The sequence below is a fragment of the Sander vitreus genome, chromosome 4 (assembly GCF_031162955.1).
Source record: "Sander vitreus isolate 19-12246 chromosome 4, sanVit1, whole genome shotgun sequence".
In the NCBI taxonomy this organism is placed as follows: domain Eukaryota; kingdom Metazoa; phylum Chordata; class Actinopteri; order Perciformes; family Percidae; genus Sander; species Sander vitreus.
Genome location: NC_135858.1, coordinates 27,163,964 through 27,190,788, shown reverse-complemented (window position 1 = coordinate 27,190,788; position 26,825 = coordinate 27,163,964). Strand labels below are relative to the sequence as shown.

Below are 26,825 nucleotides of genomic sequence, written 5' to 3'. Positions count from 1 at the left end.
TGTAGAAGGACTGCCAGGTAGACAATTAAGTAAAGTAAGTAAAGAAAGACTTCTGATGAAATGCAAAACAGAAGACAGATATTCTGACAGAGGAGTAGATGGAAGGAAAAGGCGGGAGGCAGAGAGACAGGCTGTGACACGAAAAAGGCAGAGAGAGAGAGAGAGAGAGAGAGAGAGAGAGACTGAGCCAGGTACTTGTGGTAAAAGGTCAATGCTCCTGTGATAAGGCATGCTTGGACAGCATGCTCACAGCGAGCGGCCGGGCGCTGTCAACAGGATACCAGTGCACTTCACTGGCCACAGTTCACTCAGCAGAGCACACAAGGACAGGAGCATCACAGTGTAAAGAGCCTTTTATGAAACATCGGCAGGTTGCTGACTGAAAGTTACACAAACATGCAGGGGCATAGCACAAAATACTGAGTCCTGGAGAAGGGCATTCTCTAGGGGCCCCTCCTCGCATCCACAGCTATTCATTCTAGCATCTTTTTGGGCCCTCCTGACATGAGGGCCCTGGGTACTCAGTCTCCTTTCCATCCCTCGTCCGACACCCAAACATGAACAAGGACCTCAAATAAGAAAACCACCATATAAAACAGGGCTGAACAATTAATCGTCACAATTTGAAAGAATGCGATCAGCTTATCGTGAAGAGCGCGATTAAACGAAGGTGAATAGTTAGTTGAATGTTTGGCGTAACATTTGGGTTTAATTTTTTTTATTCCTGTTTTTATTATTATATTCAGGCCTACTGTTTATTAAGATGAAGAGTTGATGAAGAGAAGATAAATGCTGAAACAATGTTACATATCACAGACTGTTTACAGAAATGTCATATTTTTTAGTGGATTCATCATTTATTTGTTATTCCTTTAACATGATGGTAGAAGGCGCAATATGTAGATGCTGCAATTGAACTGAGGCCTTTCGGACATTTCAGTTTACAGGAAAGTACTGATATTTTTTAATGGAATTGTTTTTTTTTATGATTATAACTATAGCTTTTGTGATAAATGTTCTGTTTGACTGTTCAATGTCCCATGCTTGTTAAAAGGAAAACACTTACTGCTGGCAATTCATATCCATGTTCTCATCCCTGCATAAGAATACAGTGCAGTTTTGATGGTGTCTCATGTTACTATGCTCCATGACACGTTTTATCTGTTACACAGTGAATATCGAACTTTAGCTTAACTTTTTTTTTAAATCACATATGGAATCGTAATTGCAATATCTGGCAGAAAAATCGCAATTAGATTTTTTTTCCCCAAATCATTCAGCCCTAATATAAAACAGGCAAGTGGGTAAAATGTTTTACCGTCCCGGAGCAAAAGAGATTATGATATGTGTGTGCACAGGGTTGATAAGGTTGTTTATCACCAATTACAGGATTAGTTTGCATGCTGATATTTCTGACTTTGACAAACTCGGTTTCTCTGGCTTGTATTTGCTGAACGGACAAAAAGTGAACGGACGTTGGCAGTGGAGGGAGACCACAGTGGTACATGTTGACGCAGGACACTTCTGCGACGATGTATTGTGCGTCATAGCTTAATGCAAAAAATAAATACAAAACCGACTGACAAAGCAGAATTGTTGTAAAGTTTAGCAAGCAGAGGCTTATATATATATATATATATATATATATATATATATGTTAGGTTGCAATTTTCTGAGCAGCTTTCTGACCCAAAACACAGAGTAAACACGAGCTTCAGAGAGGCAAGTTTTAAGGTGTCTTTAATGCAAAAAGTCAGTTCTCATGGTTGAATGTGGAGCAGAGAGTAGCAGGGCTGAAGCTGGATGGCTTCAAGGCTGATACTGATCCAAAGAGCAGGCAGGCAGTGATGAGTTTTAAGGCATGGGTCTCCACTCACTGAAAGTGAGATGGCTCAGGGACCCCCTACTTCATATATTGCCTACAATTAAGTTGCATATTAAACTGGGCCTACAATAAAGCCTAAAGCCTCTGTACGTACCTTTTTTGCACAGAATACTAAGCTATTAAAATAATAATTGTTGGCATGAATTTATAAATCATGTTTTAATGTTAAACATTAGATTAGATTGACTTAATCTTATCCCAAGTTGGGAAATTTCAGTGCTACAGCAGCAAAATATAAGACACACTGCATACATACGGAATAGACAAGAAATAATAAATAGGATAGAATACAATAACAACTATTCAAAAATAAAGATATATTAATACAAAGGAAAGAATGTACAAACGTATATTCAAGTGGCGAATACAAATGTACAACCTACTTAAATAGTATTTATAAAGTAAATGTAAAGATGTGGCACAGTGAATCCTCAGGATTAACTATCTGTGGATGGCTGCCTTAGTCACTACCTTACCTACAGTATAGGCTAGTAAGCCTATCATCAGTGGGAGTTTTTACAAATATTTGCTAACAATATGTTGGATTCTTGTTAAGACATTTTTATTTTTGAAAAAACTTATATAACAATAATTTGGTGGTGGTGGTAGGGACAGAACAGAGGAGCAAACACTAGTAGTGCAGGCCACTGTCGTGAGGTGTATAGCACAGAAGTTCGGAGGCGAAGAGGAGTAGGGTCTGAGCAGAAGAGCAGACAGACAATCAAACATGGAAACTAACAGCAAACAGAGTGGAAACTTGACTTAGACTGGAATGTTCTGGCCAGCGCACAGGTAGACAGAATGATCTGGTGAAGATGGTGGGTTCAACCTGGGCTTTCGTACTGTTGAGGTGAGTAGATGATTGGCAGCAGCTGCGCTGCATGAGTGGTAGAGCCACCGCCGATTGGGTGACCCCGCCCCCTGACCTACATGCACAGACAGGGCAATACAGACAGGCACACAGGGGACAGGGGAAAACACACTAGGAACTGGGAGAGACTGCTGCCCCGTAACAAAACAGTGACAGAGCAAGCAGATCATCCTGATAAAACTAAGGTCGAAGCATTGCACTAATATACACTTGAGCTCTTGGATATTTCAGCGTGCCAGACAGATTCTCCTTTTCATTTAAAGCAAAATATTGTAGAATCAGTCAATTGTTTCTGAAGCAACTTGAACTTGTCATCATGCAAACACTGGCTTTGGTTTTGCTGGTTTCAGTGCAAAGTAAATCCTGGTACACTTTACATTTAGCTGACGCTTTTATCCAAAGCAACTTACAGTTGCTACATATGTCAGAGGATGCACACCTCTGGAGCAACTAGGGGTTAAGTGTCTTGCTCAGGGACACATTGATTGATGTATCGCAGTGGGAATTGAACTCAGCTCTTCCACACCAAAGGCATGTGTCATATCCACCGCGCCATCACCACCACACTTAGAGCATTTTTGGCCACGATAGCGCCATGGCTCTGTGGATGGCAAGGTCGAGACTGTTGTTCCCCAAAAAAAGACTTAATAAGTCACTTGTATGAGCAGCAATTATGACCCATATCTACAGTATGTTTTATTGCTATAGGCAGCGCAAATGTCTGTAGTGGCTGTAGTAATTATGACGGGAGCAAAGCAGGAAGTTTAAGAGTGCCAAATTCCGTGTCAGGCGGTAGGGGTGGTGGATGGGTCGGACAAACACAGGGCATTCACCCAGGAGACCGGGGTTTGTGTCCCGTTTACAGAACAACCAGAACTGTGTCATGTGCATAACCAGAAGTGAAGTAGCATAGCAAATGTACAGATTTTTACCCAAACCACAATCTTTTTCTAAACTTAACTAAGGAGTTCTGTTGCCTAGTCCTAACCAAGTAGTTCTGTGCCTCAACATAACCAAACTGCGTAAACAACGTGTTTCAAACCGTTGTTAGCAATGTCAGACTGTCAGTCGGTCAAACCCTGTGACTGAAATATCTCAACATCCACTGGATGGATTCGTGCAAACATCTGTACAGACATTACTGATGGTGATAAGGTTGGCGGGTGTAGTTTGGTAGAAAGAAAATAGTTCCTTCATGAAACTGCTTACAACCAGGTCTGTGGAATATCTTGAGTAACTGGTTCATGGTTTCCGGAAAGAGACATTGCTGTTGGGTTTTTCAAATGTATTTTTTGGGCACTTTGAGCACCACAAGCCGAGATCCATCAAGTTCCATTACATTAGAGAGAAGGCTGACATCTCAATGGCCGATATCTCCAACACTGGGCAACTCACACCTAAACAATCTAGTTTGACAAATAGCACTACAGGTAAGAGGAAACATAAGTATTTTTGATTTTAGGGTGAACTGTCCTATTAAAAGGTAAGACAACACTTAATCCTAAATCTCCACATATATCCCATTTCCCTTGTGAAGTGTAACATCCACAGGCAACTGTCACACCGATCTCCTGCTGTTTGTGAACTTATGGACTGAATCTTTAATGATTGATCCAGCGCCCCAGGATTTACTATGAGATTTCTGGTTCCACTGTTAGCTTAGAGCTGGTAAAGACAGTCTTTTTGCCTGCTGTGACGGAGTTAAGGAGGTCTTTAGAGGTGTGGAATGAATGGATGTTTCAGTAGTGCTTCTTCTTTCATTTTTGTATTGTGTTTTAGTTTCACCGTGACAAAATGTAACCAGAGTCAAAGCTGTGGTTAAATGTTCTGTTTTAAAGAAATATAGAGAAAGGCATCGTTCAGCATTTGAACCCCTCTTTGGGCTTTGATTCATGTGTTTCTGATGATTTTTGCGTGGAAAAGGTTGGTGACCGCCAATATCAAGAGACACAATAAGAGAGCGAGAGAGACAATGTGAGAGAGAGAGAGAGAGAGAGAGAGAGAGAGAGACTTTGTAAACCTGTCCTGCCCTGCTTTGCCTCCACTGTCCCCAAGCCACGCCCATATTCCCTCATGCACATTTTGATTGGTTGGGCTGCCAACAACAGTCTGCTCTCCATCCCCTCTGTTTCCCCCTCCACTCTCTCCCTCTCTCTCTCTCCTTTCCCCTCCCTTTCCCCCCGCTCTCCATGCAGCTCGCCAGTGAATGAATCCAGTCAGACACAAGCTGTTAAACAGTACAGCCTCTCTCTCTCTCTCTCTCTCTCTCTCTCTCTCTCTCTCTCTGTTGCTCTCCTTTATCATACCTCGCTCTCTCTCTCTCTCTCTCTCTCTCTGTCCTTTCCCGTCTCAGAGGCAGACAGTCAGTGGAGCATCGGCACGGGAGCGACACAGGACTGACAGTCAGAGAAGAAGAGGACAGCAAACCTCGCTGACAGCAACACGACATTAGGAACATTTAGGGCAGAGCATCAATTTGGAGTGCGGTTCAAATCAAAGCAGACGCAACAGATTGCCCTCAGTTGCAGTTGTTGCTGCAACTGATGCTCTCCTGGCTGATCCACGCTTTTGGAAATGAAGCAGATTTGCAACAGCTCCTGCAGCTGACGTCTCCTGGCTTTTTGAAAGTCAGTTTTATCTGTGTGAAATAAATGCTTTTGCTCTGTCAAAGCACGAGGAAAAGGCAACACTGAGCAACGGAACCAAAAAAGCTTTGATTCAGCCGGAGAGCAACACGTTTCACGCTGGGCGTCAACATCACCTCGACCACCAGTGTCTCCTCCCATCTTTCTATCCTTCGCCGGGATCTGAAGAAGACCAGGCATCCTAGCTGTGAATGCACAAACAGGCGGTGTGAGGTTGACATGCAGAGAGCAGAGGTCAGGGAGTTTTGCCATCAAACAAAAAGAGCAAGATCAGGTTTTATCAGCGCGAAGATCAGGTAGGACTCGCAGCCAGACAACAAGTCTGTCAGACTATCATCTGCACTTCTGAGGACAACAAGGCATAAACAGGAGGATGTACACCAGCATCTGCCCGAGAACGGAAGCAAAACAAGAATCCAAAAAAGTAGAGCAGGAATGACAGGAAAAGAGAGATTCAACTCGGCCACGCACATCCACAGATAGATGTTCATTTGGAAAGAAAAGCATAAAACAAAGATATCATTGATCAGAACACTAATCCTCCTCAAAAGTGAGCAACCAACAGAGAGATAGCTCACTTCAGAAGGATGTGTTTGCATTCGGTCTGACGTACAGACAAACATCGACATCTTTCTTTGACTTTGACTTCTGCTGCCACTTGCCGCAAGTACGTTGTTGCACCGATTTCCTTCGGTGCGAGCATCTTGGGGGTTCTTGACTGACTCTTCTTTTCGGGGTGAGGTGGATCTGCCGTGGGGGGCAGCTGACAGCGATCCAAGACGCCGCGAGCCGTACTCCGCGTTAAGAATGCCCAGCCTCGCTTGGCCAAGCCGGCCGACCCGGGGCCGACTGCGGGCCTCTACATGGAAAGATCGCAGAGCCGCATCAGCCTGTCGGCGTCCTTCGAGGCCCTCGCCATCTACTTCCCCTGCATGAACTCCTTCGACGAGGATGATGGGGGTGAGTGGTGACACACACACACACACACACACAACCACAATGAGATTGATGGAGCCATACATAAAACATAGGACATGTGTTATTTGTCACTGGAAAACTGATGTTTCCATCCACACGTCAGGCAGTGTGTTATGTTAATCTGTCAGAGGACAGTCTCACTATCCTTTCAACATGTGCATGGTCCTGCAAAAATGTATATCGTTTATGTTTATGTTATATCCAAAATCTCCATTTTTGTTCATGTTATATGTTAAATTGCTAAATGTTGATCCAGTGGTTTGACTTAAGCCACAGTATACACATTGTGCACAATATGTGTAGAAAATAATACTGACATTTATTGCTGAAACAGCTATCTTCTGGAAGGCAAAACAACATGATATTCGTTTAATCATCTAAGAGATATATCAAGCAAACGTGACTCCTAATGTAATGAATTGCTGCTTTTCCCTGTTTTATGCCATTTAAAATGAATATGTTTGTTTTGTGGACTGTTGGTTGGACAAAACATCATGTTGGGCGCTTGGAAATTGTGACAGCCATTTTCCCCTGTTCTGACATTTCATAGAGTAAATTACTAAACTATCATTTGAAAAGATAAAAGACATATTAAATGATATTGAAAAAAAATTGCTAGCTACAGCCCTGGTAACATTTACAATACAGATATGACTGATGTTTGTCTGAATGGCAGATGTCCACTTAGCTGATAATGTTGGCATTTAACCAAATGAAATCCTTCAGTGTGTGTGTGTGTGTGTGTGTGTGTGTGTGTGTGTGTGTGTGTGTGTGTGTGTGTGTGTGTGTGTGTGTGTATGTGTGTGTGTGTGTGTATGTGTATGTGTGTGTCCAATATATGCTGTAGGTGTTGCGTGGTGTCTGCCACACAACACTATCAGTGATTTCTTCTCTGAAATGTCACTCGGAAGCTTTTTGAATAACAAGCGGCCCTTAAAACTCTTCATTTGATGACAGTGGTCATCTCTTACTTTTTGCAGTCACATTAGTTATTTTGTATAGCAGCCTGTAGAAGTCAGCTTAGAAAGGGATGAGATATGAAACATGTCTCCTGAGACAAAGTGACCTGAGCAGACTCTAATGGCTTGACCACAATGTAGTCTGTCTTTACAAATTGCTTTTCAAATATAACCTTCAATAGCGTGTGTCATGCATGTAATTTAAAGAAATTGCACATATTTTATTGTATTTCTTTATCTTTTTATTTCAGCAAAATCCGGGCAAAGATTAGTGTGTGTTGTTTACGTGTGTGCAGACATGTGTGTATGTGTTGTTTACTGCGTGCAGGCCCATGTATGTCTTGTGTTCAGGTGTGTGTGTGTGTGTGTGTGTGTGTGTGTGTGTGTGTGTGTGTGTGTGAGAGAGCGAGCCTGTGCACACCTGTGTGGTTATGTCTGGTTAGCTATGATGAGATTGTCGGTAGGATCAAGTATTTCCTCAAATCGGGTGCATCAGATGATGTAATTCATTTAGCTCTGGAGTGGTATTATTGCTACATTACATTACTGTCATACTAATCCTGTCTGGAAAACTGCAGTACTGGGTTGTTTTTCACATACAAATTGAAGCAAAGGATACAAGTATACTGTATGTTGATAAAGGATCTCCTGAAATAACACAGGTTTTGATAAGAATGTGTGTTTGCATGATTTAACTATTGTGTTAGCTAGTGTTAAGTAGGTCACGGGGTTCCTTACCTTGCACGCTAGCTGGATTCTCGCGATATCACGAGATCCCGTGAAGTAAAGAGAACTACCAGCTTACCGCACCAGTCAGTCTCTGGTGAGGAGCTACTGGCAGCTCCGGGCGTGGTTTAGGTGTGTGTGACCACAGGCCGCGACTGTTCGGTCAAAACAGCAATGGTGGATGTGATAGACAGATGGTTCATCCAATCACCTGCCAGGTATTTTTTTGAAAGTGCCTGCTCTTATTCCAAACTGTTTCCAATAACGGCTTCTCAGAATGTTCTGTGTAACGAACCATCTGGCTCATCAGGTTACAGTGTTCCTTCTTAAAAAAAACAATTAAATACATGGCCACCAAGGTAGGATTGCTAACTGGGGAATGCAGGCAACTTCCCCAGGGCCCTGGAACCCAAGGGGCCTCAAAGGCATAATAACTGCATATCAGTTGATTGTGATTATTTTATAAATTGTTGTAAGGGTTTTGGTGCCACCAGAGTACAATCTCAACTAAGGCATGTTTTTGCATTATCAGCCAGGTTTGTGGAAATGTCTTGCAGAGGGACTTGGTGTCAAAATCTAGCTTTAAGAGCAATATCATTAATACATATTGTAAATTGTGTTTAATCAAATTACTATCACAAATTAAGGATTATTCCAGCATGGAAATACTGGTTGCACTGGATTCGACAGGAACTTGAGGCGACAGGACACACACACACACACTGCAACTCTAGCATGGCTACGAGAGGTATATAGAAAATCATCATCATTAAGTTTATTCTTTACAGCAGGGTTCGTCAATGTTTTTTTAAGTCAAGGACCCCTAAACTGAAAGAGAGACAGAGCACGGACCCCCGACTACATATACTGTATTGTATAAAATGAAGTTGCATATTAAACTGGTCCTACAATAAAGTGTAGGGCGGCCTAAAGCCTTTATACACACCTTTTTAGCGCATATAATACTAAGCTATTAAAATAATTATTGTCAGTTTTAATGTTAAACCTACATGTGGCACAGTGAATCCTCAGGATTAATGACTACCTTACCCATAGGCCAGTAAGCTTATCATCAATGAGGATTTATATTTGCTAAAAACATATGTTGGATTCATGTTAAGACTTTCAAATATTAACATTAACATTGAATATGAAACATTAAATATTAACGCGCTGTTCCTCCTTCACACACCAACACACACACACACACACACACACACACACACACACACACACACACTCATACATCGTATCTCAGGCTCTTACTCATGCTGTTTTCCCACAGCATGGTACGACTCGTCTTGACTCTACTCGCCCTTTTTTTGGGGTATTCAATGGAGCAGGTTGATGAGGTGAGTGGAAGCAAACATAGACCTGTATGAGCGCTCTTGCTCTCACAGATATAGGCCCTCCCATGCTGAGACACAAATTTACACACTTTTAGGATTGTCAGTTCACACACACACACACACACACACACACACACACACACACACACACACACACACACACACAGAGTCATGAAAGCAGTGTGTGAGGTAATCAGAGCAGAGCGGCAGGCCGTGGTTTGTGGCTCTCAGTCTAATTGAACGCTAATATGGCTGCTGATTGTGGCTGACTGCAGATGAATAGAGGCCTGATTGCAGGTTAATTCTCTTCTTTTTCTGTCTTAATGTTTCTCTGTCAAGACTTCACTCTCTCAGCCCCCTTTTCACCCTGCGGTTTATAAATCCTGTTTGCAGGTTAACTCTGTCTTTCCACTTTAAATTGTCTTTTAATCGCTTTGCCTCCCATTTTTTTTTTTACTCTCCCTTTCTTTCCCATCCCCTCGCTCTCTTTCTTTCACTCTCTCACTTCAGTTCAGTTTACTTCAAATATATTTCACTGACAGGACAGGAAGGAAGACTGTTCTCACGGCAGCAGAGCATCAAGTGAAATCATAAAAATAGACAGTAGAACACAGAACTACAGCCTGAACTGTTGTTTATATGTGGAATTGAATTTACTCTTAGCCGCTGATTTTGAAGACCTGGACATTTAACATTCCCACCATATTACCGTTATGTTATATCTTGGTGTTAGAAAATCAAAATGGGCTGTGATGGTGTGGGCATGATGCTCCAGGTACAGGTGAGATGATGCAGGAAGTCCATTTTGAGTAATAGATTAATGAGTTGAAAGGCTTATCGAAACAATGTTCAGTGGTTCATAATGATATGAGGTGGATTTTACATCCTCTGTCTGGACTAGGAGTATGCACTTAATTGGCCCAAACAGTGCGTTGCATGCATGGATTGGCCATCGGGAGTAGCCGGAGATTTCCTGCTGGGCCGGCATATTTGTGCGGGCTGCTTGTGCTGCACGGTCGGAAGCTTTTTCTTTCCTTTTTTCTGATGGACCCACAGAGAGAAGAGAGATCACATGATTGGCCCACTTGTGTGTCTTTTATGTGAGCACTGGCCATTCACGTCCTTGGTCTTTGGCTGACCGGCCCACAGAGAGGAGAGAGATCACATGATTGGCCCACTGGTTGTGGCGGGCTGGTCTAGTTCTCTGCCTGATGGCGCAAGTCTACAGCGTGGAAGGTGTTTGGGTCATGTTTTTGGCCTCCAGTTCCTTATAATTTATTTGCTCAGCTTATATTTACTAAATCTTCTAGCTGAGTGAAAGTAAAAGGCAGGTTTGATTTAAACATGAGTATTGCTAAGTGACAGACGCAACATGATAACATAACCTTTCACTTGTAACTCCATCACATTGACAAATAAGATGTAAGCAGTAATATAGCGAGTAATCGTGGTCTATACACTCAATTGCCACTTTTTTAGGCACACAGTAAACCTCAATGCAAGCTATAACGTGAAATAAATGGAGTGGACAAAATACAGACTTACAGGCATTTAATGTCTGGGTCTCAGGGAGCATTCACATCCTCCTTGGATGGTTTCATTTCCCGAATTAGGAAGTCGTTCTTCAGACTTGGTTGTTTTCATAATAATAGTAATAATTATAATAATAATAATAATAATAATTCATTACATTTATATATAACGCTTTATCATAGACACTTAAAGCCTCAGGGGGAGACTCCTCTCTACCACCAATGTGTAACACCTGGACAAAACGCAGACATGGGTTGCTGTGATGCCACAGTACTCACCATAGGGCCACCCTGCAGCTTTGTGAGCTTTCATTCGTACCCTTCCACCAAGTTTCATGGAAACAGGGCCAGTAGTTTGTCTGTAATCCTGCTGAAAGCTGACAGACAGACAAACCAACACACAAATCGAACCAAACACACAACCTCCTTGGCGCAGGTAGTAAGAACTAAAGAACTAGAAAACAAAATCATACAAAATCTTTTCCAAAGGCAGAAAAAAGTCACGGAAATTATATCATAAAAAACAACAGTTGTAAAACAAATTAAACACATAAATATCGATAAAGTAGAAGGTAGACTGTAAAACTACAGTATATTAAGACCTACATTTTATAGCAGCCATTGTTTGTTGTCTTCTTAATTATTAGACTGTTACTTTTAGCTAGGTGAAACTAACACACTTACAACTAGCTCAAATAAAATAAATAAAATCATTTTGGTTGTGTTCACTGAGTGAGCAGCAATGAATTTACATTGTAGAGATATATGTCAACCTTAAAAGGTAAGTAGTCTTTAAAAGAAAAGGCAGCTAAGGGGATTTACTGTCGCATTGGTAGAAAAGAATAAAACATAAATCCATACTTCTGCCCACACCGCTCTCTCTCTGACCTGAATTACAGATTGGTGTTGTTCCTCTCTTTTCTCTCCTCTCTTCAGATAGTCAGCAGACAAAACACACACACACACACACACACACACACACACACACACACACCCTTATGCATGTGTAATCTAGCAGCTCAGGTGTCAGATTTCACTGCTCTTGGTGAGAGACTGACAGCTGAGCTGATTCTGTTAAACATGAAAAATCAAATGTTCACTCAGCCACTCATCGACTGACATAAAGCAACATCCAACCTCCATTTGTCTTAAAGGAGAAATCCCCCTAAAAGTCATAATGTTTACAGTATTGTAACGCATTCCAGGAGGTACTAACTGTCCCTCAGATGTTCTCGTTGTACATTTCCCAGAAGTCTTCGTGACAATGGCTGTCCACTTCTATGATGAATCTCTTCCTGTATGGTTGCAAAATGGCAACTCTAAAAGTAAGCGTTTGCCATCTCTTTTACATAGTCAATGGTGGAATAAGTACACTGTACAAGTACACTATAAGTAAGAACACTGATACTAGAGTTTACTTTTACTCCAATACAAGTACTGCATTGAAAATGTTACTTATTCTCCTTTCATACAGCAGAGGCACATATGACGCAGTATTTGACCCCTTCATATGAGACAGCTGACAGGTTAATCTCCCGTGCTTGTGGACTCTTGGCCTACTTGAATTCCCAATTTTAAATCATCTGCTAGGATTAATATTTAGTTTAACATGGTTTTCCCACATAAAAAGAAAAAGCTTCAGACTAGGTTCAGACTTGAGGCGGAAGTGGCCCGAAGCGCTGCCTGCTTCCTTTTCATTTTTCCCTTTTTTTTCTATGTAAATAATAATAAAGACCTGCATTCTAGATAACTAGGACTACAGTTGAAAATTAGCCAACTGGCTAACACTGGCACATTTACAGAAATGTTGATTAACATGCATGGTCCTAATAAATACATCTTAAAACCAATTGGGCTGTTCAGACAGGGCGCTCCACAATCTACAATGATAGTTTTCGGCATCCAAATGAAATCAGCTACTAGCAGACGTATCAGAATGTTAAAGGGGCACTATGCAGTTTTGGCCATTTCTGCTCTCACTTTTTGCTCACAGGTTTCTCTATAGAGCTCTCCCTACAGCTTCGGAATAGATATTTGGCAGCTCCTATGTTTACTTGTGTCTGACTCCTCGCTCGGTCAGTCTGCCATTTCCTCTTTCTCTGTTCCTCCGACAATGCTTTCCTAGCTTTTTGCTTCTTTTTTGCCGGCTCAGCCATGACGATAGTGTGAAAAACTCCATCGCTACCTTGTTAGCCGGTTCCTGAAAGGCCGTATGTGTGCAGTGCCGTGAAGCAATTTGTTACATCATTCCCACCATTCCAATGACTTAAGCTAAAAAAAAGTGCATAGTTCCCCTTTAAGTGTAGTTAGCATCTTTTATTTGTTTATGTTGCATGTTAGCCTGTTAGCTTGTAACTGGCAGTGGCTGACAGCTATGACGACGGTGTGCTGTGCGCTGGGGGGTTTCAGGTATCTTTTCTGGCTTTTGCATCTTAGACAGCGATTGGCTTTCGAGTCCGTTAAGTGCCAAATAAAGCTGCGGGTACGTTTGAATCTCAGATTTTAGAGAAGTGGACATCTCCCCCTTCAGTAGAGGAATGTGAAAACACCTCTCTACAAACTTTACACAAATATACGTCAGTAAAGTTAAGATATGACATTTTAGCGGACATAAACAAACAAAAGATATAGATACCGTACTTTAGACCTTTATACTGATAATGACACGTAAAACTACTGTGCACTGAAGAAAATGCCCTGGGAAAGCAAACATACAACATTGCCAAAAGCAATTTTAAAGAAGTAATGGTGTAAGTGTTTTAAGGAGTTTTATTTCCTCTCAGGCTTTTTCTTGTTCATTCTGATCTTTCCATTAATCAGATGGAGAAAAAAATCTCTAATATAGAAACAGAACAGGCTGCTGCTGGTGCTGCTCAGGGAGACTAATTGAGTCTATATTTCTTCGCGTGAGTGTGTGTGCTGCTGTAATTCTTTGCATGTGGGAACCTAATGTTCTCAGAAGAAGAGAAAAAAATTAAAATCTTCCAAAGGGAGGATTCTTTTTTGGCCCCTAACTTTCTTAAATGGCTGATTTAGGACAGCATTCCATTAGGATTAGAACTAGGATAACATGTAAGTTAAAGGTAACGTAATACTCTATAGCTTTACATTTTTACTATGTTTGTTTCTGAGTATACAGTATATCTGTGTGCATGATACAGCAATTAGAGAGTGTCCTAAAGGTTTAGCAGAAGCCAACCTTCCCTCCTAAGAGTCCTGGCTTTTTGTGACTTATATTACAACACTTTCTCATGCCCAATTCGTCAAATACTGATGCTTGGTCAGGAACCCTTGGTGTCACTTTTTAACGCTCTGGGTATCCCTTTGGCGTAATTTTTCAATGTGCATGGTAAAGCTAAGGTAACGAGATGTCGCTCATTGTGGGAGGATCTGGAACATTAGCCTTCAACGAATCAGAGGACGGATGGAAAAATAGCGAAAGGAAGGAAAGATGGATGAGGGAGGGGAGAGAGAGAGCTAGAGAGAGAGAGAGAGAGAGAGAGAGAGAGAGAGAGAGAGAGAGAGATGGGAGGACGGAGGGAAAATGTAAGCAGAGTTAGTTGATGGATGTTGGCACAGAGGTGGACAGAGTAAAGAAAGAAAGGAGGATGAAGAAGGGATGGAAAGTGCCAAGTAGAATATGAAGAGAAAGAAATGAAGAGAAGAAAGCATCAATCATAAGCATGCACGAAGGGGGAGACGGAACGACGGAAAGGAAGAGAGAGAGAGAAGAGCGATAGAGGGGAAAGAACAGCAGTGGGAGGGAAGAAGTAAGAATTGAGAAATAAAAATGGCTCAGGAGGTCTCTTTTTCACTCCCTCGTCTTCTATCTCTCATTCCTCTTGCATCCCCCATCCTTTCCTTCATTGTATCATCGCTACATCCCTCCGTCTTCATTCATGTCAAGTTGCATGGAGGACAAAAGGTGAGACGAAGCAAACACATAGACACACACACACACACACACACACAGAAGCAAATCTTGTAACTCAAAGTCGCAAATGGTTTTTAAAGAAAAAGATGTAGTGTAAAGATTCCTACCCGCAGGAGTTCTGCGAATGTGGCTACAATAATGTATAGGACCAAAATGAGGCAGAAAGATGCATGGAGCCGATGTCAAAGATATGAGTTATAGAGGAGAAAGGGGGAAGGAGAAAGAGGGGAGAACGAAAGGAGAAAGGTCTCTAGTGGGCCACTGAGTTGGAGAGATGACCCAGAAAAGTCAGGAGCACAAAATGGACTGCCAGGAAAGAAGCTCTATTCTATAGGGAGGAGGAGGAGGAGGAGGAGGAGGAGGAGGAGGAGGAGGAGAAGGCTGCAGGTGTTCATTATCCAGTTATCCTGAGCAGTACGGCAGTAGGGAAGGTGTTCTTCAGTGTGTAAGAGTCTGGTGCACCAATATCTGCTGTGGTTGTTGTTTTCAAGGCAGCGTTTCTCAGCAGGATGCAGAAAAGCTGCACCAGGCAGCGGTCCACATCAGCAGCACCACACGTTAGGGAGAGGTTTGATAAATTAGCATTTCATTACCCAGCGTTTTTAATGTTATATGACATCATACATCAGTATGTTCATCTTTACCAAGTGAAGCACTAAAGAGCTCTGGAGGGAAGGAATAATATGTAACCTTTCAGCAGTAAAATGTCTAAAAACAACTAGAGCTATGTTATATATTTTGCTGAGTTGTGTACTTAAATGATCTTATTTTTCTTGACCAAACCCTGCTCACTCTTAAGAGGCGTTCAGACTGAACACAGAGCAGACTTTTCACATAGTGGAAAATGTATTTTATTGTATGTGTTCAGTCAAAACAGAAGAAACAGAGTCACCCTTTAGCGTCTGTATGGGACGCACCGGGCAGAGCAGCAGCTCAGATTACAAAGACAAATACAGAACACCAACGCAGAAAGCACAATCATAAGGAATATAGAAAGACAAGAAAACATTCAGAATTTGAAAATTCTTTGATAAATACATTAGGATAATAGGGATGCAAAAGAAAATAAAATTATGCTGAGCAGTTACAAGTAGAAGTTTGCAGGTTTAAAACCAGGTTTCTAAATTGTCCAAGAGGCACAATTGAGTTGATTTTAAGAAAGTGCTTTAATTTGTTCCAGGAGTCGGGTGCACTAAAACTAAAAGCAGTTATAGATGACGTAGTATGAAGAGCGACAACGGTAGCGAGTAGTATGAAAGACTGAACATCTGTGTAAGGAGGTTGGTTGGGGTGGTGGATGGGTCAAACAACACAGGACTTTCACCCAGGAGAACGGGGTTCATGTCCCGTTCTTGTTCCACGTGTCACTGAAACGTACATTCTGTAACTCCACCCACGATCTTTTCCTGAAACCTAACCGACCCGTTCTTGTGCCGCATGTCAGTTAAATGTATTTCCCGACCCAGAGCGTCACAAAGTGACACCAAGACTAAATATGACGCTGAAGGAGACTTTTTGCGTCAGTAACAAAGGCCAAAGGCAGCTGACCAAGCACGTGCTTACTGACGCGACGGGAGTGAGAATGTGCCCCTCTCACACCTGTGGCCCGCCATCGACAGAATCATTACAGGACGAGGGAGAAAACCCAGGAGAGGGTGGACGGCAGCAGTAGGACACGAGTATAAGGACATTTTCATTTTGTTTTAATCCTCCTGTTGTCCTCGGGTCAAATTTGACCCATTTTCAAAAAGCTTCTACATCAGAAATTTGGGTTTTCTTTCAACCAAATTTAACTTGGATTGTTCCCTACAACGCTCTTCACAAGTAAAAATAAATGCTCAGTTCACTACTTTCATTGAATGTGTTTTTTTGTTTTCAATTTCATAGCATTTGAAAAAAAATAAAAATGATAAAAGAATGTTGATAAAAGTGACATAAATGTCGGAAAAAGATTCAAAAACATGGCAGAAAAACACAACAAAAGCGTCAAAAAAAGCAGAAAGAAATCGACAAAAAAACGTTGGAAATAGTGCCGAAAAAATTGGAAAAAAACCCCACCCATGACCTTTTCCTAAAGACAGTCCCGTTCTTGTTCCGCATGTCAGCTAAACGTACGTCCCGACCCAGAGCGTCAAAAAGTGACTCAACCAAGCGCGTCTAAATATGACGCTTAAGGAGACTTTTTTTGTCAATAACAATATTAACAGTGTTGGTCTCCACCCAACAAAGAACCCCTAAAAACTTTTCAACTACCACTACCTTCCCCCCTTATTCCTGCACTTTACTGGTCACACATCTGCCTGATGATGATGATGAGAACCCATGGAGATCCAAATAGACAGAGACAGAGACATAGGCAGAGTAGACACTAGGAAGAGATGGAGACAAGGATTGAAGGTGGAGGAGGATGCAGGGATGGAAAGAGTCTGAAAAAATGAAGCCCGGTCAGGAGACAGAAGAAGAAGTCTGAATGATTCACTTGTAACAGGCCAGACTGCCCTGACAGGATGCATTGTGCCAGACTGAGTGCAGGAAGTCAAGTTGTCATGTGGGCTTCAAGTGGAGACAAAGCCACACGAGACGAGCTCCGCAACGCCTCTTCAAACATACCATTACATAATGAATGAGAGTGTGATTTCATTCTTAATGCCACAGCCGGTTAACAGCCGGGCTTTGTGTGGTAATGACAGGAAATCACTGAGAGGCAAATTGAATGTGTTGATCCGCTTTGACAGCCACCTCCCATATTCCCTCATGACAGGTGAAATCCTCCCTTTCCTGTTCGGGCAGCTTGTCGATTGTTCTGATACGAATGTCTGTTCGTAAAGAAATAGAAATGTTAGTAAGGAGGAGGGGGGAAAAAAAGACCAGTTTTATCCTTTTTTTTCTCATATGTTCCTCTCACTTTGACCTTCCACTTTCCTCTTCTCTCTCTGCTTCCTGTCTCCGTTCCTTTCAAACCTATCTTCTACACGCCTCTGTTTATTTTCCTCTCCTCTCTTTCTTTTCCTCTCCACTCCTCTTCCATGTCTCTTCTCCCTTTGTCATTCATCTTTTCATTAGCCTCTCTCAGCCTCTTCAGTCTTCGCCTCTCATCACCTCTAATTTTCTGCCTTCACCTCCTGCTCTCTCTTGTCCCTACTCAACTACTGTATTTATCTCTTCTTACACTCGTCTCTCCTTTTCCTTGTCTTCTTCTTCTTCTTCTTCTCCTCCTCTCTCTACAGCCCTTTCCCACTTGACAAAAATGTACGCATTTAAAAAACACAGTATACAGTGTATGCGCTAATTTTGGTGAAAAAAAAGGCTATATGTGTTCTGGGTTGATCTCAAAAATGTCCAAACTCAAAGGAAAGTAGCATCTGGGGTTTTCTTTTCCGTTGCTCCGGACAGCATTGTTATCTGTTACGGTAACATTATACTCAACAAAGTTAGTACTGAGATCCAGGCAAAATGTGGCAAAATAGGCATATATTTTACAGCAGATATTTTGACTTGTTGTATTCAAGTATCAGTATGAGCCGTTTCCATTTCAGTTTTCTCCTAAAAATGAATTGCATGGTGCTGGTAGCCGTCACCTTTGAACAGATCCAGGCTAGCTGTTTCCCTCCGTCTTTATGCAAAGCTAAGCTAACTGGTATTCTATTTAACGGACATGAGAGTGTTGTCATCTAACTCCCAGTCAGAAAATGAGTGTTTTCCAAAATTTGGAACTTTTGCCTCAACCAGATGTTGCTAGTGGCCTAAACCGAACAACCAAACTCAGAAGGGCTGAAAAAGGTGACACATTTTACACATTTACTCCCCCCACCCGGAGAAGAAAATACAGGGAAAACAACATTTTCCCGGTGCTAAAACGATACTTTTAAAACGGTGCATATATATACACTTTGAATGCAGCACGAGGCTGGCGAGGAGAATTTCAAGTGAACGCAACACCTGCCATACGTTCTTCTACAATGAAATACAGACTTTTACACCGTTTAGCTGTCAGCATTTTAAACGTGTTTACACCAGCTGCTAGCCAACGGTAGGTTAATGTTACCTGCTGCCAAGTGTAGTGTTAACTAGCTAACGGTAGGCTAACATTACCTGCTGTCAAGTGTGGTGTTTACTAGCTAACGGTAGGCTAATGTTACCTGCTGCCAAGTGTAGTGTTAACTAGCTAACGGTAGGCTAACGTTACCTGCTGTCAAGTGCAGTGTTTACTTCCGTGACATGTTTAGGTTGCCTCTAACGTCCGTTTTCCGAGCATCAGAGAGAAGCGCAGGCATTTCAGTGGCACCGAAATCCGCGTTGCAATTCAGTCCGGTAGATAACGGTCGTTAAGGGACCGGTGCCGTATTAGCACTGGGTCTCGGACCCTCCCGCCCCACAAAATAAAAACTCTTCGGATCTACACGATTCACGTGGATGACATTTTCCCATTCAAAACGGCGATTTTCGCCGAAAAGCGACTAGTTTGCAGGTATGGAACAACACATGAACTCCAATCTCCAGTGTCAGAGTCCTTTGCTCTGTACGTCCAATCATCGTGCTTAGCCTCCTCCCTATGACATCTGTACAATATAAGGATGATCATACTTCCCTCCAGTATATACATGTAATTTGTAAGGGACAGTGTTGAATTCTAAACACTCTCTCTTAATGCATGCGCCTTTTGCAACCTGATTTCACAGAATTCCGTGAAATGAACACGGCCCCTTAACTCAAAATTTGTGGCAGTTTCACGGAATCGCAAAAAATTTCATGAAATATACACGGATTGCCGAAAAAGTCCGTGATGGGCCCACGAAAGAATTCTGTGAAATGAACATGGCCCCTTAAGTTAAGGAAAAGGTTGTGGGTGGGCTTACGTTTCCATGACACGCGGGACAACAACTGGACGGTTGGGTTTAGGAAAACAATAAACGGATGGGTTTAGGAAACGTGACACGCGGGACACGAACCCCGGTCTCCTGGGTGAAAGTCCTGTGTTGTTTGATCCATCCACCACCCCAACCAACCTCCCTATGCAGATTTTCGGGCTTTCATACTACTCACTACCGTAGTCGCTCCTAATGCTACGTCATCTTCTCATTGACTTTACATTGGCATTGTTTTCCTTGGTGGCCACACGGAATTTTCACACATTCTGTGCCACCACCACGTAATGCGGTGTTAACAGTTCGTGATCATTTCACGGAATTCTGTGAGACCAGGCTGGCTTTTTGATGCCCCAAAATGTGTGCTCCAAGCCGTGACAGCATCAAACACACACCATGGCCCACAACCACACCTTCCCTCCATCACCTGTTTCACCGGCGCAATGCTGCTCAATCACAGAGAGCGAATACAAAACCCTTTAACTTTAATCTTTGTTTATGATCCATATTTTTGTGACAACAAAGGGAGCAATGAAGCTAAACACCTCTTTGGTGTCATGCTGCTAATTAGATTAAGTTGGAAACACAGTGTGTGTAGTTATCTAATGTGATTTCCGGTCTTATTAATGGCTCTAATTGAATCTAGTACTGCTTACATCACACTTCTGAAACCTTCTGAAGAACCTTAAGTCAGCGAAGCGTCAGATGTTTCTCGCCTTTTGCTGCAGTGTCGCTGAATAATTGAACGTGAAGGTGCACATTAGCTCTGATTTCATTTTCTGTGTGATTACTTGATGTGATTATCGTGTAGAAAAGTGCATTAACTCTTGCAATAGAGTTACATGATCTGTAATTACAGCTGCATGCTGCAGACATAATTTCCCTTTCCTTCGGTATGTTCATTAAGGGAATGTGTGGACATACAGAATAAATGTAAAGGTGTCTTTATTGTGAGGCATAAAGCTGTAGGAAGCTTGCCTGAACCAAGGGGCGAGCAGTAAAAGAGGCACTTCTCTCCACATGCGGCACTTTATAGCTGACTGCTGCCTCGTCCAGTCATTATCTGGCAAGATGCTGTTTGTTGCTTGCTGTGCTTATGAGTGTTTGGGGAGCGGTCGTCAGCACGAGATTTGCCATCTTTGCTATGTTTAAAGATGCACGCGCCGATTTTGTTATTGCTATTCAATAGTGTCACCACATTTTCTCTCTGCTCAGCGTTGACAGTTCAAACAGTTCAGTTTAGTTTCAGCAATTACTAAACTGTGATTCTGAAAGGCGCTATAAAAGTGCAAGGTATTGTTGTTGCCCCACTGAAAGTGCAACATATGTTTTTGTTTTAGTGACAAAAACCCTCACGCTTCTGTAGGAGTTACTATAGGGCTACATCCACACTAATGCATTTTTATTTTAAAACGCATAACTTGTGCTATCTTTTTATCTATCTATTATTTATCTTTTTTGCCTAGTGTCTACACCACTCTGGCATTTTCAAAACCCTAAAATTTACTTTTGAAAGCACTGCTGACCCTGTTTGAGTTTGCGTTTTAGTCTGGACGGGCGGAAACACAGACCTTTGGAAACGGTAACGCCTCGACATCAGCCTTGAGTATCGGGGGTTACTTCAACATGGATAAAAAAAAAAATCATCAGATCACAAATGTGTTCTATGTGTTGCATTAGAAGGCACCGACGAACAAATGTATTGTGTTGTTAAATTTGGAGAACTTAAAGACGGAAATTTGCAGTTTAATTTCTTCTTAAATTACTTTTTATTATGCAAATATGCATGTTTGATTGCTTACAAACTCTTCACTCGGTGCAGAATGTGTCTGTTGCATCAGCCAGTCAGAATGTAATTCATCTGTTTGCACCTTGTGACAATTCCACGTGTGACCCTCATGCATGTTAACAAATTGTCTCTGCTTTAATAAGAGCCAATCCATCATCAGAGTGTTTCCTATTTTTAAAATGGTGGGGAATTATTTTAGAGGGACTCCTCCAGTGGAGCTCACCGTGAATTATAAAGAGTCCCAGCTAAAGCAACACACCGTGCTGTCATCTGATACAATAAACATTTTAAACCATAACAGCTGTTAGGCTTTCAGAGTGTATAAAGCACTCAGAGAAAGGGTAGATGAGGCGGATCACCTAAATAAACTTTGAATAGAACTTTGATGGTTATTGCTTGTCGGAGTCGGACTGACTGCCTCCCCGAGTTGGCCAAAAATAGTCCCTCGGAACACATCGAAGTGATGTCGACTGCCGACGGCAGCTGATTGGACGAACGCGTCGCGTCGGTCTGGTTTCTCTGGAAATTCAAAGCCAGACTGTCATGGCGGCTTGTTCAGAATACAATCTCATATTTGACTAAAATAGTTCACAGAAACGTGTTTCTGAAAACATTTTAAGTGAGAAATAGGCCATGCAGTTGCTGAATCTGTCTTCATTTCAGATCGACAAAGGTCAGTTTAAAAGATTTTCGTCAGATTTTGAGAGGCGTTAGTCACGCTAATCCCGCTCGTCATTTCTGGGTGAGCACTCCACCAATCAGATTGGTCATTTGAGCCACCTGCCGGCAGTGCCTGCCTTCCGACCGAGTATGTCAGGTCGGCCAAAATGAAGGCCAACGGCCCCTCCGACGGACGATGCCACGGAACACACCAAACAGACTCGAGTCACCGACCTCGCCAGACTGTCCGACGGCCGATTATCGGGTTGGTGTGTCAGGGGCTCTAGAGAAGGTGTCCTTAAACATGGCCTTTTGTGTCAATATGAAACCATTTCATTTTTATTTAATTTTTTTACTTGGCTTCAGGAGCTCCTTTCTAATTGCATCATGTCTTTGTTGTAGTCGGGTCTTCAGAGTAGTCTTTTCATTTCCAAAAGTCCTTGCTCAGACATTTTCCTAATTTTAAAAAGTCCTTGTTGGAGCCTTAACTTCCATTTTCGACCAGTTATTCCTCCCCGCTGCCCTGCAGACTCAAATACAGACATTGGCAGGAACAAATCACCGGAGTGCCAGCTATAATAGAGGGGGAGAGGACTCTGTTGTGTGTGTGTGTGTGTGTGTGTGTGTGTGTTGTGTGTGCTTTCTTGGTCAAAGATCCAGCCAAGATCATGTGAAATTTATTTCATTGGAAGCACCAACAGAATTGGTCCCCCTTTAAAGTGATTTGCTCTCCCATCAGCAACACGGTCAAACTGTCTAGCCATTGCCCCCACGTAGAAGAGAGAGAATGAGGACACACTATAGCCAAAAGACTGGGGTTTGGATTCAAATAAATGGATTTCATCAAGGTCTTCTCAGAATGTCACTTAGGTTTAGTGTCTGAAACTTCAGGGAGTACAATATAAAGATGTATTTGTTGAGTTCATTTACATAATGTATCGAGCATTAGTCGGATAGGACAACTCTTCAACATATCTGGACTTTATGTGCATTCACTGCAGGTCTGTTACATGTTAAGCCTATCTTAGCATGAAGACTGAACAACAACAAGTCCTCTAAACCAGTGCATCTCAAACTTTTTTCAATAATGTACCCCCTTTGAAATATTTTTTTCAGTGGAGTACCCACTGACCAGCGCAAAACATTTTTGGTAGAAAAAGAAGCCTAAAGGGGTACATTATAGTGCTGCGTTATCAGTGTCTGATTTACTAAACAACAACCTTGTTCCTGAAAAACACTAAAATTCTACATTTTAAATGTTTAGAATCCATCACTAAATTCATTTATTATCATGGTATTATTAATTATTTTAGGAATAATGCATAACTAATCTTTGTTTTAATCAATTCTTTTTTAAACCTTACGTACTCCCTGCAGTACTACAAAGTACCACTAGGGGTACAGTCTATGGCATACCCCCATTTGAGAAACACTGCTCTAAACCATACGATGATATAGGTGGTTTATTGCTACCCTGTAATACGACCCACAGGAGTGTTTCATAAATCAGCTCCCCTAGAAATCTAGACGCACCCTAGCGGCAGTAAATGTAATTTGCAGCCAGGGTTGTCTAGCAACTCTCCGTTGGCTTGCGAGCTGGAAAAACCAAACTCTAGTCAGGCCAATCACATCGTGTATAGAGTCGGTGGGCGGGCTTAACATAATGACGGCAGAGTTGCGACGGTTCCGCGTGAATTCCCTGCTACTAGAAAACAAAGACGATGGCTGCTGCTGCTGGCGAACAGCAGTCTTTTGAATTGGCTTTGGCCGCGACTCTCGAAGACTTGGGGTTAAGCTTTTCTTTGAGAAAAGAACAAAGAACGGCACTGGAGTCATTCTTAAAAAAGGAAGATGTGTTCGGAGTTTTGCCGAAAAGTTTAATCTATCAACTAGCTTCGCTACCTTCTTCGTTGCTCTGCCTGGTTGTAGCGCTATCCTATTGCGTGCAGAGGGAATTCGAAAGACAACCGTTAATCCCGCCCCTCGGATTGAGCCCTGCCAATGGTGAGTTCCCAGACCCAACATCTTCATGTGGGTCCAGCTTGTCAGGCTACATAACCATTGTTAACATTGTGAAACTGTCGCAGTTTGGTTATGTTAAGTCACCAAACTACTTAGTTAAGTTTAGAAAAAAGATCATGGTTTTGGTTCAAATCAAATGTTCCCTCACTTCCTGTTAGGCACATGATGCAGAACGGGACGTAGCTCTGTTTGTTCCGTACACTTTTATTTTTAAGTCTCCTGGGTGGACTTCCTGTTTGTTTGACCCAGTCCACCTGAACTACCTGCCTTGTTAAGAGGAAGTTGGCGATATTGTATTTTGTCACTTTCCTTTCTGCTGTGCTCCTGTCATAATTACTACAGCCACTAGAGGGCGCCGCCACAATAAACGTAAATATGTGTCGTAATTGTTGCTTCAGCGAAGGACTTATGTGGGCGTGTTTTGGAGGAGGACAGTCTCACACTGAAAGGAGAAGGAAACGTTTTGCTTTGTCTTATTTTGAACATTAACATGACTTTTTAAAACCATAACTTTCAAAATAACCTAAACTAAAGGTAGAAAAGTCTGACGCTCTAATAACCTGCTTCATACTGCGTTGTGTTGCCTCACTTCCCATTTCACCACAGTATGCATCGAAAGCTTCTCTGGTTGAGAATTCAGTTTAATGCTGAGTGTGATCTAACTTTGTTATACACAAGCGTTTACAGTAAGTCTTTTGCAAATATCAAGTAGAAGATGAAGCGAAAGAGAAGAAGAGAAGTTTATTTTATGGGGTCTCGTCTGTCTCACAATCTCGGGAAATAGAACTCTGGGAAATAGTTTATCAGTTTGTTGTATTGCTTCTGTGACACAGTACCGGTCTGTTTGGAGGAGCAGAATATGTGATCTTTCCTTTCATCATCGTGCTCTCCACCTCTTGGTTTTTCTCTTTCTATCCGTATCTCTTCTTTCTCTCTCTAGTTCCTGTCGCTCACACTCTGTGTTTGCACCTTGTTGTCTCTCCATCTGCGTATACCACCCTTTCGCCAAATATATCAAATTTGGTTCTACAAATAAAACACATTATATCTCACAATTTCCCGGTGTATTTAAAAAAAGAAGAAGCAAGACACACCAATTTGTATGAAAATGATATACACTGGAGATATGTAAGCCTGTGTGAGTAAATAATGTATTAATATCATGACGTACCAGCGTCCTCATATCCTCCCTGCTGCCAGCACACTGAACACATCCCTGGAGAGGTTTCAGGAAGGGAAGGAGATGGCTGACTGGGGCTCAGCCAACGTCCTCACAGTGTTACAAATTCATGACTGATTCACAATCTGTGGTTACATTTAATCTTTCACTCCTTAAGTGTTTAGCTGACCTAATACAGTGGCTAAAGTAGATTAAAAGTGCATTATAGTGTGTTGCCTTTATCGGTGACCTCCATTAGTGATCGGCAAGAATTGCAAAAATCGAATTACAACTTGGCACTCACGGTGCATCAGCATGTTAAAGTTAATGTTTTCCTAACAATTTTGGTAATCCCCTGACTTTTTCTCCAGTGCCATCATGAGGTTGACATTTGTGGTTTTGAGTCTCAACAACTATTGGATGTCGCCCTCAAGATTCATTGAAAAATAACTTCCGTGATCCTGTGACGTCATCATCATCATCATCATCTAGCTCCTCCATCAGGTCAAAATTCCAATTGATCCAACTAGTGACATTCCCATCAGCATCAGATGTGCTTTGTGTTTAGTGCTACTTAGCTAATGTTAGCATGCTAACACACTATACATTAATCTAAACATGGTTCATGTTAAAAGGGGATCTACAGTGGGGAGAACAAGTATTTGATACACTGCCGATTTTGCAGGTTTTCCTACTTACAAAGCATGTAGAGGTCTGTAATTTTTATCATAGGTACACTTCAACTGTGAGAGACGGAATCTAAAACAAAAATGCAGAAAATCACATTGTATGATTTCTAAATAATTAATTTGCATTTTATTGCATGACATAAGTATTTGATCACTTACCAACCAGTAAGAATTCCAACTCTCACAGACCTGTTAGTTTTTCTTTAAGAAGCCCTCCTGTTCTCCACTCATTACCTGTATTAACTGCACCTGTTTGAACTTGTTACCTGTATAAAAGACACCTGTCCACACACTCAATCAAACAGATTCCAACCTCACCACAATTGTCAAGACCAGAGAGCTGTGTAAGGACATCAGGGATAAAATTGTAGACCTGCACAAGGCTGGGATGGGCTACAGGATAATAGGCAAGCAGCTTGGTGAGAAGGCAACAACTGTTGGCGCAATTATTAGAAAATGGAAGAAGTTCAAGATGACGGTCAATCTCCCTTGGTCTGGGGCTCCATGCAAGATCTCACCTCGTGGGGCATCAATGATCATGAGGAAGGTGAGGGATCAGCCCAGAACTACACGGCAGGACCTGGTCAATGACCTGAAGAGAGCTGGGACCACAGTCTCAAAGAAAACCATTAGTAACACACTACGCCGTCATGGATTAAAATCCTGCAGTGCACGCAAGGTCCCCCTGCTCAAGCCAGCACATGTCCAGGCCCATCTGAAGTTTTCCAATGACCATCTGGATGATCCAGAGGAGGAAAGGGA

At 42.1% G+C, this 26,825-nt stretch overlaps 1 protein-coding gene across 4 annotated transcripts in view; it reads left to right on the top strand.

Moving 5' to 3' along the window:
• Positions 1–6,264: 6,264 nt before the first annotated feature.
• Positions 6,265–26,825, top strand: part of rims4 (regulating synaptic membrane exocytosis 4) — a 65,550-nt gene continuing 44,989 nt past the window's right edge. For all 4 annotated transcript variants that reach the window (XM_078247538.1, XM_078247535.1, XM_078247536.1 and 1 more), the window contains exon 1: positions 6,265–6,361. In XM_078247538.1, coding sequence (XP_078103664.1) covers positions 6,265–6,361 — 97 coding nt within the window. The remainder of the gene's footprint in view (positions 6,362–26,825) is intronic.